Source organism: Apus apus, chromosome 12, assembly GCF_020740795.1.
Source record: "Apus apus isolate bApuApu2 chromosome 12, bApuApu2.pri.cur, whole genome shotgun sequence".
Classification (NCBI taxonomy): Eukaryota; Metazoa; Chordata; class Aves; order Apodiformes; family Apodidae; genus Apus; species Apus apus.
In genome coordinates, this window is record NC_067293.1 from 13,513,148 (window position 1) to 13,528,246 (window position 15,099).

The window sequence follows — 15,099 nt, forward strand, 5'->3', positions numbered from 1 at the left end:
TCAAAAAGGGACTAGGGATTCAATGAAAGGTCCACACACAAAATCCTCCTTCTGTCAGAAAGGGGATGACTGGGCTACCTTTATTCCTCATATTTTATTTTCATTTCCTCCAGCTATATTATTGTAAAGATGCAAGTCTGACAGACTAAGGCATGCACAATCTTTCCGGGACTGAGAGGTGAGAAGGACCTACCAGCTCTAATCCCCACTTCAGGTCATGTTCAGCTGACAGCAAGAGCCCTAGACTTTTGCAAAAGTCTGTTTTTCTGGTAGGTAGGAACCACCTGGCAAGTGTGTTGTTTAAAAGGAATTAGCAAAGCAAATCAATACAATGCAGAATTCGTGGCTGTGTACAACACATTGATCTCCAAGCCTCTCAGGAGCTTAGTAAAGCCCTAAGGAAAGCTCTTGCTGGCACTGTGTCCTGTGAGGTGGCAAGTACGTGGGAATTCAGGAACAAAAGAGATTTGCAAGCTATTTGTAATGCTGCATTCAGTGACTTCTCTTCAAAACCTCAAATGCCTTCCTCAAGATACAATTTGTAATCATTGTAATACCTGCTGATAGAAATGCTTTATCAACAATTAGATGCCTCCTGCTCAGGACTTTAAACAGTGAACCACCACCTTGTTCTTTAAATCATGTCCAGCTACCTTAAAAAGAGATGTTTTTTATAAGGAAGCACAAGGCTGGATGTGTAAACACTCAGCACAGAGCCAAGTACTTGGTGAAAAGTAAATAAAATGCACAAAATGAAAGTAGTAGTAATATAACATATTAAGTACTAACATAACATTTTAAGGTAAAGCTGAAACACGAGCCTAATAACCTGTCATTGTTCATGCTTGACTTGCTAATGCTGGCTGCTCTTGTTCCCCTCTCTTCTCTCTCCCTCAACATGCCACCCCACCCTTCCTGCCACAGCCACAACTGGGCTCCCCAAGTGCTGAGCTGCTCACGGATTCACACGAGAGGAGAAGGTGTTTGGTGGTGAAGCACACCCCAAGCACGTGGTGGGAGGTGAGAGGGAGGGAGAGCAGCGGGCACTTCAGCTGGCACAGGCTGCTGCAGAGCCACTGCTGAAGAGAAAGGTCAAAAACTTACACTCTAAGTTTAAATCTATGGAAAAATGTTGAATTCCCAGCTCTGTAATATTTCTTCATAGATACAAGTGTCACATTCCAGAATCTTCCACAGATGATAGTTAAGTACCTAGTGCTCAGCTGACTCAGCTGGCAGTGTTACTAATGCTGCTGTGATGGCCAAATAGTCTTGAGAATCAAGTTCTTCACTTCCCTCTTTATAATGGGAAACACTAAAGTTCCCCACTGCACAGCAGTGCTGTGAGGACAAGCATGTTCAATCATGAATGGCTGTGGCAATAAGGACCATATACACTCCTAAAGAAGTATGAAAAGAAGCAACCAAATTAAACTATTAGGATGTTCTGACTTCATTTGCAGAAAAGCAAATACTGAGCAAATCTTGGATTTCAGTGGAATTATTCTGGATTTGCACTGCCTGAGCCTGAACCCATGCCAGGCCCAGACTGTGTGCAGGTAAGCTCATTAAATACATCCCAACCTCTCTGGTTCTGCTGGGAGCACTCATGTTTAAAGTTAATCGAGCACTTAAAGGCTTTGGAGGATCAGGGCAACAGGGCTCAGCCACTTCCAGGACTGAGCTGTTCTGCTTTATGTACAAAGCTTCTGAAGAAAATAGGAGTGCAGTCATCACCACTGCCTCCCAGTGATTTGAAACAGGTCATCATTTAATCACTCAAGTCAAAGTCAGTTTTTCTTTGGGGGGAAAAGACATATCAGTGGCAGCTTCAGACCTTTGGCTTTTGCGGTCTGTGTCACTCCTTATAGTTCAGATGTGGTCTCAGCTGCAGCAGCTCCATGAGTATCCAGGCAGATAGGGTTTAGTTTATTTCCATTTAGTATTGGACAAGACTTGGCCACTGCTCATTGCTTCTTCTTGCCAGTACCAGGTCTCAGGAGCGAGGCAGGATCAAAACTTCACGTTCCCCACAGGAGGGTCCAAGATGTGCAGACAAAAGCAGAGTAAAGAACAAGGTTTTATTAAGGGAAAGAATGATGATGAAAGCACTGATGGCTGCAGGGCCCAACACCAGGCAATGGCAAACTGCCTGTCCTCTCTCTGCTGGGATGAACTGCCCCAAGCCAGACAGCTTAGCTGCAACAAGAAAGGGTTAAATACTCCTGTTGGAAAAAGCCTTGGCAAATGGGATACAAAGTCTTCACTTCTCACCTCCACTGCAAGCAGAAGATATGATGAAAACATATCATGGAATATTAGGAAAAGTGATTAATTTAATACCAAGGGAGCATAACTCTAAGAAAGTTTCTTAAGAGGATGGTATAGTAGGAGCCCCTGTTACAATGAACCAATGAGTTTCTTTCAGACAGCTGTTGGTCCAGATTAAATGTGAGGTGGAATGCACCCACAGAGCAGATGCTGAACCTACTTGCTTGGTGTCTCACAGCCAACTGTGCTGGGTCATCTCAGACGTGACAGGCATAGGTGAATGTATCTGTGTTTCATAAGACTCATCTCTATTATTCCCCTCTGGAATACAAAGTCTTTTTCAGTTCTGAACAATACAAGATGTTTAAAAACCTCTCACAGCTCTCCATGATTTCAAATTCAGGTTCTCCTCCCCTTTCTTTTTTCACCTCTAAAATGCCAAAATGTTCATGCATTAACATAATTAAATGAGGGAGCTAAGGGTAACAGGAATGATTTGGTCTAGAAGAAAAGTGTATAATTAGAGTGCCAAGTCGCAGTACTATCAGTGGTGACAACGCTTGGAGCGCCAAAGGGACACCCAGTATGACAATATAACATAAAGGCTCTGAATCTCTGCTGGTGACAGAACTGCATGTGCACATGAAGTGGGTGGAAGAGCCAGCCTCCCACATGATATGCTTGAATGTCCTACCTCTTGCTCTCCCTCAGAACTGGCTCTGCCAGTCATTGCTAGGGATGAAGATAACAAACCACTGTCAAGGGCAACTGCAAAGCTGCTTGTTTCACATTTGCATCCTTAACATTTTCTATCTAATCAGATTTCCTGTTGGTTAAAGAAAGCTGACTTTCCTTATTACCAGCTGCTAGCCCAGATTTCCCTCTCCCCATCCTCAAAACATATTTTGCCATGCTTGTCTGCTTTTCTGTGTAAAAAGGTTATGTATGCCTGGAAGGAGACTAAATGTAACCATTAAAAAAAAAAAAAAGGCAAAAAACCCCACACGAAAACAGAACTGTGGGCAAGAGGCCAAAACTCTTGGTTATGTGACTGTGACAAACCAACGGGTGGTTTTAAAAAAATTTTCTCTCATTATATTGCCTCCTCTAGATGTAATAATACAACTAAAATTAGTTTTCCAGGAGCAGACTTTTTTATGTAACCATGTTTTATACAGACAGCAGCAACTTATGTTTAAACTATTTAAGAGAACAAACAGCTGCAAAATGTACTTCAGATGGCCCTTCTCCTGCTCACGGTGTATTCCTGGAGGGAGGCTACAAAAACACCCTGTATTTTGTTGCTGCTCGGATGTAGCTGTAAACAATGCACAATGCCCACAGGACCTGGCATCCAGGTGAGGATGTCAGGTCTGCTTGTTTTATTGCACTGAAGAGATCCACGACATTGGAAACTGTAGAATGACTTTGACAAACCAAAGTTGGAATGATGCAGAAAAAAGCAGCCCCTAATCTTTTCACTTTAGACTACATTTCCCACAGCACTAGTGAAGGCGGCAGCCTATCTGGACTGCGACCCAGACTGACAGACATCATGCTGCTGGCACTGGACCCAAACAGGAATTTCAAAATTTAGGGAAGATGGAACTGTTGTGATTTCCTATTGGTCTCCTCCTTTCTTCCATATCTACCAAAAGCCCCCAAACCTGTCCTTGCTACAGTTATTGGACCAAAGACCTTCTATGTGTCCTCCAGGTTGACACCAAATGAACTGGACCTGGACATATTCTGATAAAGTGTATTTGAGGCATATGGGTGCTGATCACATCACAAGCAGGCAGGTAGGGAGCCAGGAAAAGAAGAAATCAAGACAGGTTAGTTCGGGAAACGTGGATCTGATTTTCTCATTCCTTCTCTTGCTTTTAGAAATGGGCCTGAGATATGAGAAATTATGGGCCACCTGCTTCAGATGCCACTGTGAGGTGCTATTTAAGTCTTTCAGCAAATAGTAGAAGGTTCTCCAAAAGATCCTACAAAAAGCCATTAAAATCTTGTACCTGGTATCATTAGACTTGCCTAGGGGTTCAAATCCTGAAGCATTGAGATGCCCCAAGCATTAATTGTGTAGGAAAGTGGTTTAAAAGTGCAGAGAAGGAATCCATCACCTAAATGAAATATTTAGACAAAGGGTTGCCAAGTTAGAAACAAGCAGGACTTAATATGTGCTCTCATGTTGTTACTCAGCAGATTAAAAAAGGCACATTTTTATACTCTCTGCAGAGTCTTGCAGGTCTGCAAATTTCCATAAAACTTCCATTATAACATTTTACTTGGAGAGGATTTCTAGTAGCTCCTTAGTAGTCATACTTCCCAATACCTTCAAAAATGTGTAAGTTATGCCAGAGTAACAGGTTTAAATATCTATCTTAATTCATCCTCATAGCACAATTGAGCTGTTAACTGCTGTGTTCACACTAGAAGGTATTCAGGTAGGGTTTGTTTCAGCCACTCCATTAACTTCAACCAACTGTTTCAGTGTTTGCACTGAAAGCACAGGTCAGATCATTTCACACCCCAAATTTATCAAGCTCCATGCCAACAGACCACTGCAGATGACACACATCAGTCATTCAGTGAGTTTAACATCATTGCTGGGCAATTCACAGATTTTTAAGAAAAAAACAATGCAGCCCAGGCAATTTAAGCTGTAACAAGAGGCTGAAAGAACTTCTCAACATGTCTATCTCTCTCATGCTAGATGCAACATCTTTCACAGAAACAAGTACAGAAATCACACAATAAAAACTGATGTTCCTATGAGTTCCCATCAACTCAGACTGTCATGGAACAAGTCAACATGGCCATAGCTTCTTTTGCCCTGTCTAGGAATACAAAATTCCTGGAGGAGAGGAGGAGGAATAAAAAGGGAAAGGGGAAAAGACATTAATCCTTCTATACTGCAGTAAAAGATGAAAAGCTTTCCTCTTAGAACTAAACATTTTCAGTAAGAATGGTTAACAGTACCATATGCCATGGAGGAAGGAGCAACACAGCTGTTGTTGGTGTGAGAGAGTATGTAGATTTACGGAGAATCTAAGAGCAACTGTTGGCTTCCAGGTGACAATATGGCAGAATGGTCTTCACTTAGAGCCTGCACCTTGCAAGCTTCTCCCAGCAGATCCTGAGTTCCTCAACATTGAACCAAACCATGCCCACAGGAGACTCACGCTCTGGAGACAAAAGGGTCCAGCACAACTCTGCTTCCCTTGCTCCTCTTGAACACTGCAAGCCATTAAGAGTGTAACCTGTTGATTTATACACTGAACATGATCAGCCCTAGCTAAGAGCTAGTCCCCAGCAGGAATCCAGCTCCCAGTATAAGTTTCACTGAAACAGCCATCAGCTTCTGCTGGGGTTCCTCATGAGCACAAAGAAAAAGTGAAATAAAATGTGAGTAAATGATCCCAAGTTTAGGGCCCTTCTCTTTGTCTCACATGGAACCCTTAATTTCACCAAATATCACTTTCCAAGGATGCTGAGCACCTCAAGGATATTCCCAGAGGAGCTTGACATAAACAGTTCGGGGCTGATAACTTACTCATGAAAAATACAAAACTTGACAGATTATAGGAAATTCATTACATTTGCTAATCCAGAAGGGTGCAGTGAAATTCACATTTTCCTTGATGTTTCTTGAGTTCAGAATCACATAAAACACTACTTCTATCAAGTTGGCCCCAGATTTGAGAGGAGAATCAGACTTCATGTTTTCAACCCAATTTCAATATTGTTATATCATCACTGAAACAAAAAAAACCCCTCTCTCCACACCTTGTACAGTGTTTGTCTCAGACTTAATATTTCTGGTGAGATGAGAAAGAATTGCCATTTTACTAAAAGTTTTAGATTAAAGATACAAATCTCCCAGAAGTGATGCAAAGAACATTCATGCAAAATTTAGTGTATGTACCCCGATGAAGCAATTGACTGAAATATTTTGGGCTAATAGTGACAGTTCAGCAACTGATGCCCATCATTACAGAGAGAATAATACAAGTGATTTGTGAGAAACCTGCTCACTTTGCAGATTCAATTGTGACAGAATCCAGCCCTGAATATTTCATCTTAAAATACATCTACCAGCAGTAGCATTATTTGTCTTGGCAGATACTGGAGCTTATGTGAAAAGTAGAAGGCTTACCATGTGGCATATGAGGCAATAATGCAAAACACATTTTGAACAATAAGATATAAGAAAAACGTTATTTAAAATAACTTAATCTTATGTGCACTAGATGAGCAAGTTAAAGATATAGACACTTCATTAGGAACTTCATATTAGTACACACAGCATTAGAACAGACCATACCTTTGCTTTATCTGAAAAGGAAAACATTCTACTTATTTATTTTTTCTGCTCTGCATGCATTTCATTTTCCAAAATGCAACCAGGCGTGCATTACATACACAGTTCATCCTGCTTCACCCAAGTACAGCTGCCATGAGCATTCTCTAGCACTATGCAGAAGCCTTATGGAGTGGAAGGTGTTGGGGACAAGCCGAATCGGAGCCTAAGTGCCATATTTTCAGCAGAGTGCAGCTTCAGAAACGTTACCGGAAAGAATCAACTAGGATTTGATGCCGTTAAGTAGCAAGCAACTTTTGGCAGCCAAAAAAAGGGCAGTGTGTAATGATGAGAGCTGAAACAAACAAATTTTATTTAAGAAAAGCAGCATCATTTTGCTTCTTGTCTAGGACGATACTGTACATGGCTTATATATTAGTGTGTCCCGTGATAGCTGAATCAGACACTAACAGGCAAGCAAAGGGGGACATGGAGTGCATCGCGCTTCCTGCATCAGTTGCACTACACTGACACAGGCTGGAAAACACACAGCACACTCTAGGGACATACATGGAAAAATAAAAACCATAGAAACAAACAGAACATGGATCCATAGTGCCACAAACCTTCCGGCTCTGTGTTCTCTTTGAGGTGCACTTGCTTCAGTGGGCAGCAGAAGATTTCGTGACACTTAGCACGAAAAGGGGACTCTTTTTTCTTTAATTCCGCAGATTGGATGGAATCTTGCCGTAACATAATGTACTCCTGTGTGCCAGGGGGAGCGTCATCCATAACTGTGGTCACCACATAACAAAATGAACTCAAGTTAGAGCTTGAGGAAAGCAATCTAGAGAATTAAATCAACTACATAAAGTCAGGGTGGGGAGAAAGAAAGGAAGGGAAGAAACATTTATAGGAAAGAAAATAAAATGTAAAGTATCTTAGGCACGGTGGTAGAAGGGTGGGAAAAATATTTACTTTCATAAACAATGCTTCTCATAAACATCAACACTATATTGTTTCATGCAGCTTTAATAAAAACTAGAATAACACTCTGCTCCAAAGAACAACAACAACAAAGTTCTCTCCTATGTCTTTGCTTTACTCTCCTACAGCACCTATATCTATTCTGCATGCAGATTAAGGAAAAAAAAAACCCACAAACAAAGCATGCTTTCATTGCCTAGCCATAGGCAATCTCTAGGTTAACATCAGGGAGTAATCATTCCACATCTGCAGGTACTGCAACATCAGTGTATCTATTCCCCAAAGTAAAAAGAACATGCCTTTATCAAGATATGTGATCACACACAGTTCCTTAGAGCAAGGATGATAATCAAATGACTTTTGACTTGATCATCATTTTGAATGGATAGAAGAGTAGATGTAGAAAGCGAATGCACATTAATCCTTTTGATGGTTTTCTTGTAAATCAGCAAGTCATTTTTAAAAGTTGATTGTATAAATCAATACTGCCATTAATAATATAAATGATATGCAGTCTGAAATGTTTTCTGAATCGGGTCAGACTATTAACAGTAAAAAGATGAAATATATGGCAGAAAGCTCCAGCTACTTCCAACTATTACATTACCAGAAAGAATTTAAACACTATTTCACTATCTAAAAATATGAAGCCTCAATAGCAGAGATAGTGAGATTACTCAGTTTATAGCTTTAAGACACAGAAATCTCTAGAGAACAAAAATAAAACTCTCTTTCAAAAAGACAGTGTTGAAGTACTACTAGTTATTTACTATGTGAGGTGGAAATATAAAACCACAGCCAAAACCAAACTGAGATTCTCCACACTAATAGAAAACAAACAAACAAACCAACCAAACAAACACCCATTATAATAATGATTAAAGAAATAAGCAAAGATTGGGAAAGTAAAATTCCAACTATCAGGAAAGTAGTAATTGATAGGCTAGTCTAAAACTGCAGATACACTAGCACTAGGTAAGTTTATACAGGTCCAGAAGTGTTGGCTGTTAATTCAATTTAACTGTCTTCTAAACATCTGGTAATACATAACCATTTTTAAAACCTGTCAGACTCAAACATGGAACCCCTCAAACAAATATGATCCTCTTGCGTTTCATGTACTTGATTTCTTCTCTCCTACCAAGAATGCTACTAGTAAGAACCACATCTAGATGATAAGTGATTTAACTTATCAAATTCCTTCTTTTCACAGTGGACAGTCACCTTCTTTCCAGACCTCGTTAATCTGTAGGAGACACTTTGCACCTTGGCTGCTGTTGCTTTATTAGATGACACACAGCGTCAGTAACACACGCTAATAATCCATATAAAGTGTCATTAAAAGGGATGTGTGAGCTAATAGGAATATTAGCTAATAGCTAATAGTGTGAGCAAGTGGTTCAAAAAAAGAGCAGTGGGTCAATGGAGCACAAGGCCACAGAGCTGCTCCCTTAACAATATTGGGTTTACTTTGGCTTGTTTGGAGGGTACATATGTGTTCATGGAACATGCTGACAGCCCTCAGACTGAGGGACAACTTCTTGGAGTAATTACTAAAAGTCAACACCCTAGATGAGCCATACACCAACAAGACCCGATGGGTCACTACTCCAAAAAGACACCATGCAGAAGCTGTTGTTGCAGGCACCTGTGTAAAGCCACCAGTAACCTGTGAGCAGGGCCACTGACATCCACCGTGCAGAAGCCCTATGCCACATCCCTCTGACATACAGAGGGATAAAGGATAACTGCTGTGAAACACCAATGAGCAGCAGAGGAGTGAAATGCACAGCTACCTTTAGCTGGCAAGCTGGCTGATGCACAGCAGAGCCTGCTCCACCTGCCAAAAACTCAGCTTCAGGCAAAAGGCACATCCCTGGGCTGTCCCTCTGAGAGGCAAAGTCCTTCCTGAGAAGCCCTGTTTGACAGCAGGACCTTAGAGATTTACCCACAAAGCTCAATGCTGTGTGATGCTTGACTGCTACTTCAGCAAAAAAGAGCAAAAATCAGGTTAAACAGGGGACACTGAGGAGAAGGAGCTACTGGTGATTACCTAGAGGTATGGTGCAAGGACCTGTTCTCTTACCCACAAGAGCTGTTCGGCACTGGGCTACAATTTCCCAGGTTCTGTAAGCTCAGAGGGCTCATGCAGCATGTGCAAACCAACTGCATGGGCTGATAACATTTATCAAGTGTTTGGCAAATACTTGCTTGACATCATTAGCTAGGTACACCCCTATGTCAGGCAAGCTCACTAAGACAGGTGCAGAAGATAAAACTGGCCCTTTATGAGTCACCCACACACTCATGTCACCACCACACAGATTAATTTATAAGTGAATAAGCCACGAAGAGAACCACACCTCCAATACAAGAACAACCTGCTGAAGTCAACAAAAGGTCATCGGGTTACTAGAATCCAGGACAGCAGGTGTGGAATGAGCCTTGCTTTTGGGGACTATCAAAACTAACATCTGGAGCAGACCCTAGGAACCACAGATCTAATAAAGCCTTAATGCTGGAATGATGTATGGATAACTTAATTGTTGTCAGTGTTTTGAAGGGAAGAGTTAAAACCTTTTCTTAACATGATAAATGGCTGCAAGTCAGGCTGAGGATTTATTACAAAACTAGGAACACCTCCTGACTCCCATGCCTCCTTTTCCCTGCTACGATGACAACCAGACACTCTCATGGAGCCACTGAAATCACAGCTACAGGACCTCAATTATGGGTCCCAAGAACCAACCCACAGGAAAGTTTCAGTGACACAGAATCTAATGTAAAAACTTTAAAAACGTAATAACATCCCTTTTTGATAACTGAAAATAATCTCTGCACAACCCTGAAAGGATCATTAATAAATAACTATGAACAAGCACTTTGGAAAAGAAATATCACTAGTAATCAGCTATGATTTTGCTAATCAGATAAAAACTGCATTTATGAAAGAATTACACATACACCAGAGCAGGAAAGAAATGGTAAATGTTATCAAATTAACAAAAACCAAAGCAGTATTTACATACTGGGCTATGTGGAGCAGAGGACATCGTTTTCACTCAACTGTTCCCTCCCTTACAGACTCTGCTGGTTGCAGCAACTAGGTTATGCTTACACTCCTCTGCGTAATGCACAGATACACGAGCAAGCTTTAAATCAGCTAATTTAGGTAGTAACCACAGCTCCAAGCTCAACATGGGCTGCAGAAGACCCATGAGAAGCCTGGCACAGGCCCAGCCTCACTCCATCATATGGATGCTATTCTCAAGCTGGGTCAGAAGAAACCTTAATTGAGGCACATCTACATTCCCTTGGCCACCTTCCCAAAGGCAGATGTCTAGTCACCCTGCCAGCCCCTGTGGCTGCACTTCAGCAGCTGTTCACCCTAATGCACTCCCTATCCTCATGGGCAAAACACCTCAGTGGTCCACATTTCTTTCTTCCCTGAGTGAAACAGGGACAAGGTTTCATACATCGTGTGGACAGATCATTATGATACTAGTAAAGAACTTGTATATTCTCACTTGGAAGATGATAAATACTTAATTGCTTATTTTTTTTTAAAGTACATTATTTTCTCCCCCTCATAATCTGATGGAGATCAAAACCACAGCAACTGTGTACACATAAGAGGAATTTGCTTAGCAGTTGGCGTAAAATAGCTGCAGTAACTATTAGGTTTCCTACATCAAAACACTCCACTTGCTAAGTATCACCCTGTAGCATATTCCCAAGGTTTTAAAAAATAGTAATAATTACAATAATAAAAACTTCCTGCCAACAAGCCAGTAGGAAAAAAAAAAATCCTTCTCCCTATAAGCCCTTCTGAGAGAGGAAAGTGATCTTTAGGATGACTGCTGGCACCAGGATGTTTTTCAAGATAAATTCAAACATGTTTATTTTATATAAACACACCAGCTAAACACTCTGCTGGCTTGTGTCTGTCTTTTATGTCCAACTGCATTTCAGTCCCATCTAGAATTGCCAGAAACCATAACATCAAGCCTGTCCATAGGCCTTGGCTCGGGTTCCAACTGACTCATCATTGATATAATTCAGAGTTTAATAAAGCTGCAAGGAAGCATCCGTTTTTACCCCCTGGTTTTAAAAGGAGAAGCTTCAGCTCTGCTAGCTAAAGGCTGTAGCAACCATAAGGTAAATATATTCTAACATCCAGGCAAAAGAAATCTCTGTGTTCTGGTTAGACTGCTGTTCTTGTATGTATGACTCAATTTAACACAAAATTTGTATACTTCCATGGATCCATTCCCTCCTTGAGTGACCTTTCAGAACATGAATTTTCTTCGTCCTCCCTCAGTTCCCTTACTTTTCTTAGTCTGGTTAGTTTTACATGCTGTGAGCCCCAGGATGCTTCTACTTGCAGTAAACTAGTTTTTCTTGCATTTTGGAAGGACTAAAGTCACAGCTCTACACTAGATCTTCAAGCCATGAAGAGCATTAGAGTGCTTCTTAAATCATGCATCCACAAAGCAAAGAAAATCCCCTCTCCTTGGCACAATGGAGCTAGTTGTAAAAAAATCCCCTAATATGACCCTTTTCTTGAAAAAGAAGAGCAGCAGCACATGACTCAGAGCTGCTGCCTGTGTGGCTGTGCTGTGAAACAAAGCAGCAATGTTCCCCCAGCACCTTTGTCACACTCTGCCTCCTCCATCAACAAAAAGGAAAGAAAAGTAATGAGTGAAGTTACTCAGGTCCCTGAGGCTGTTTAGAGTTATGTAGGCAAAGTTGTTTTCCTTTTAGGGAAAACATTAGGATATGAATTTGCTTTCAGCTCCTTACAGGAACAAATTTCTCCAAAGTTACTCAAGTGATTGCCTGCAGGACAGGGAATGGGTATAAAAGTGGGGTATTTTTCTGTAAGCAGCTGATGAAAACCTCTGAGGTATACATGCAATAACAATTTCCTTTGCTTCTTTTCATTACTGTTTTCTCCCAAACTTATTCCTTGAAGTTGGAGGCATAATTTTTGTTAGTCACCTAAACAAATGAACTCAGGGCACAAAAATACCTACAAGCTAATTAAAAAATGTTTTTTAAAAGTCCTATTCTAGGGTAGCGATATGCTTACATCCTCTTAATGGCAACACATTATATATACATTTCCCTCTCCAGCTTTGCCAAGATCCCAATTAAGTGTTCTTGCCAAAACAGCCCCAGCACTTCTGTGTCACCCAGTACCATTACTTTCAGCTTGCATCTATGTTCTTGCACCTGTGAAGTCTGGTTGACACTGACTTGCAGTTTTCACAGTGAAGATGGATATCACAGGAAACACAGGCAGCCAAATTCTCTAATTTTTATTCACAACAAGCCACTTCTGGAGTCCCTTCTTTTGCCCCGCTCCCCTCTCCCCAGTACACCACCAAAACCAGGCACCACAGTAGAAACGCACAAGCTCCAACTTTAAAAAACAAACCAACAAAAATGCCATGTGGAAGAAGCAACCTTTACCTTGAGTTTATTTAGATATTTCAAATGTAGAACTCTGCTCAAAGGGAAAAGTTTTGTTACATCTGGAGACTGCTGCTGGACAGGGTCCCTGACAGATGACAGCCTGCCAGCAACACGGCAGCATGACTTGCTCAGTCTTGCTGGGAAGCAGGGCCTGGTCTTTTATTCTCAAACCAATGCTATAAATTTCCTCTATAGTGATTATTTCTCTGTGCTTATTTTTGAACTGATATTTAAAGGACAGATTTATGACATGCATGAAAAGAGCATAAATTCTGAGATTGGCAATAGCTGTCTCTACGAGCTCAGATACTGACAGTCTTGAGGAAGCAAATTCCTTGTTGATAGAAGGCTTTTACTTCTTTAACTAATGAGTTTTCAAACTGCTGATCTAAATTAGATTGTGCTGGTTATTAGGAGTTGAGACCTTTGCAATTCAACGTATACAGTGTAAGAGCTCTTTTCTGTGTCTGGTCAGAGAAACAGGATAAACTCCTATTTATGGCATAGATGTCACAGAAATATTTTAAAATTCACCACTGGTGTCTAAGTAATAATCTGTATGATAAAGCCAACAACCCAGCTTCTGCTGTGATTGTCATCTAAGTCAGAGATTCTCAAACACTTACCCAGCCCCTGAAGAAGGATCCCCATCCCTCACTGAATACCAGTTTTCTTTGTTGTATTGTTTTTTGTTACTCCAGCAGCAGCCACAGCCAACCACATTAGCCTGAATCTCATCCAAACAGCCCCAAACTGCTGCAGTCTCAGTAGAAGCTGCAGCACAAGCACCTCCCATAATTTCTGCTAAATCCTAATCCTACTTGGGGGGTTCATTCTTAGATGGAAATCACAGAATAATCACAGTTGGAAAAGACCTCTATGATCACCACATCCAACCATCAACATCCTCCCTGCCCCAAAATAAAAATTAGATTTAAAAAAAAAAAATAAAAATTGCCAACTACAGCATGTCCTGAAGTGTCTCATCTACACATTTTTTAAATACTTCCAGGCATGGTGACTCCACCATCTCCCTGGGCAGCCCTTTCCACCAAAAAAGTATGAACAAGCTCCACTTCAGTCTGTTCCAGTTCATCCACAGGACAATTTCTCCTCCTCAGAACAGTGCTCCTCCCTTCTTTAGATAGATCATCAGTAGCTGTGGCACAGTCCCCTCCTAAACACTCAATAAAATCCTTATTAGACAACCAGGAACAAAGCGAGACAAAATGATGCAGCTAAAACCTGCTTTAGGAGAAACATTTCATTCTGAATTAATTCTTAAGGTTTGCACAACTCTGCCTTCACCCTCATATCAGAGAATTTCACTGAAGATTTTAGATAATGTTTTTATTTTCTGATTTGAAACTACTTTCCATTTGGAACAATCTTCATTTTTAAAATAAACAACTATTGTCTTGCAATCAAAATTGAAAGCCTACGGCCCTTTTGGACATGCTTGTTTCATTATGTGTTGGAATTTCAAAACTTTCTGATCTGCTGAAAAATTCTGCAATGTGCTCTCTTTGGGTCAACCACACTGAATATTTTTTTCAGATCTTCCAAAAATATTTGCACAGAACAGTCCCCCTTGACCTAAAAGAGTAATTGGATTAACTGCTAGCATTAATAGGCTGTTATCCTCTAAAAAGACTAGCCAAGATAAAGCTATTTTTAGATCCTTGTGAATAATAGACAATGACAAAAAAAAGACAATGACATCCAACATCAAAAAATTTGTTGATAAATTCTGCTAAGAATGCTTCTCCTTTCCCTTGCAGAAAGGGCACTATCATTTCTGTACAGAGCCTTATTTCCTAGCTATTCCAGCCATCCATCTACTACCAAACAGCCTTGGACTCTCATCTGGCCACTATTCTGTGATGGAGCTGCCTGTAACCATGACCTCACTGTGCCCACATACACAGTGGGTTTGGGAGACCTGCAGTTTCCTCTCTGAGTGCTGCTTGGCAGTGCTGGCAGCCTCCTGCCTGCAGGCTGGGATCAAGAGAAAATCCACACTACAGCTCATCAAGGGCTAAGGAACCTCCACAATT

At 40.9% G+C, this 15,099-nt stretch overlaps 1 protein-coding gene across 6 annotated transcripts in view; it reads right to left on the reverse strand.

Moving 5' to 3' along the window:
- Nucleotides 1–15,099, reverse strand: part of FGF13 (fibroblast growth factor 13) — a 240,710-nt gene that overhangs the window by 107,417 nt on the left and 118,194 nt on the right. For 5 of the 6 annotated variants that reach the window (XM_051630228.1, XM_051630231.1, XM_051630232.1 and 2 more), the window contains one exon: nucleotides 7,204–7,371. The exons of the other annotated variant lie outside the window; for it this stretch is intronic. In XM_051630228.1, the coding sequence (XP_051486188.1) occupies nucleotides 7,204–7,371 (168 nt within the window). The remainder of the gene's footprint in view (nucleotides 1–7,203; nucleotides 7,372–15,099) is intronic. 6 annotated transcript variants of the gene reach the window in all.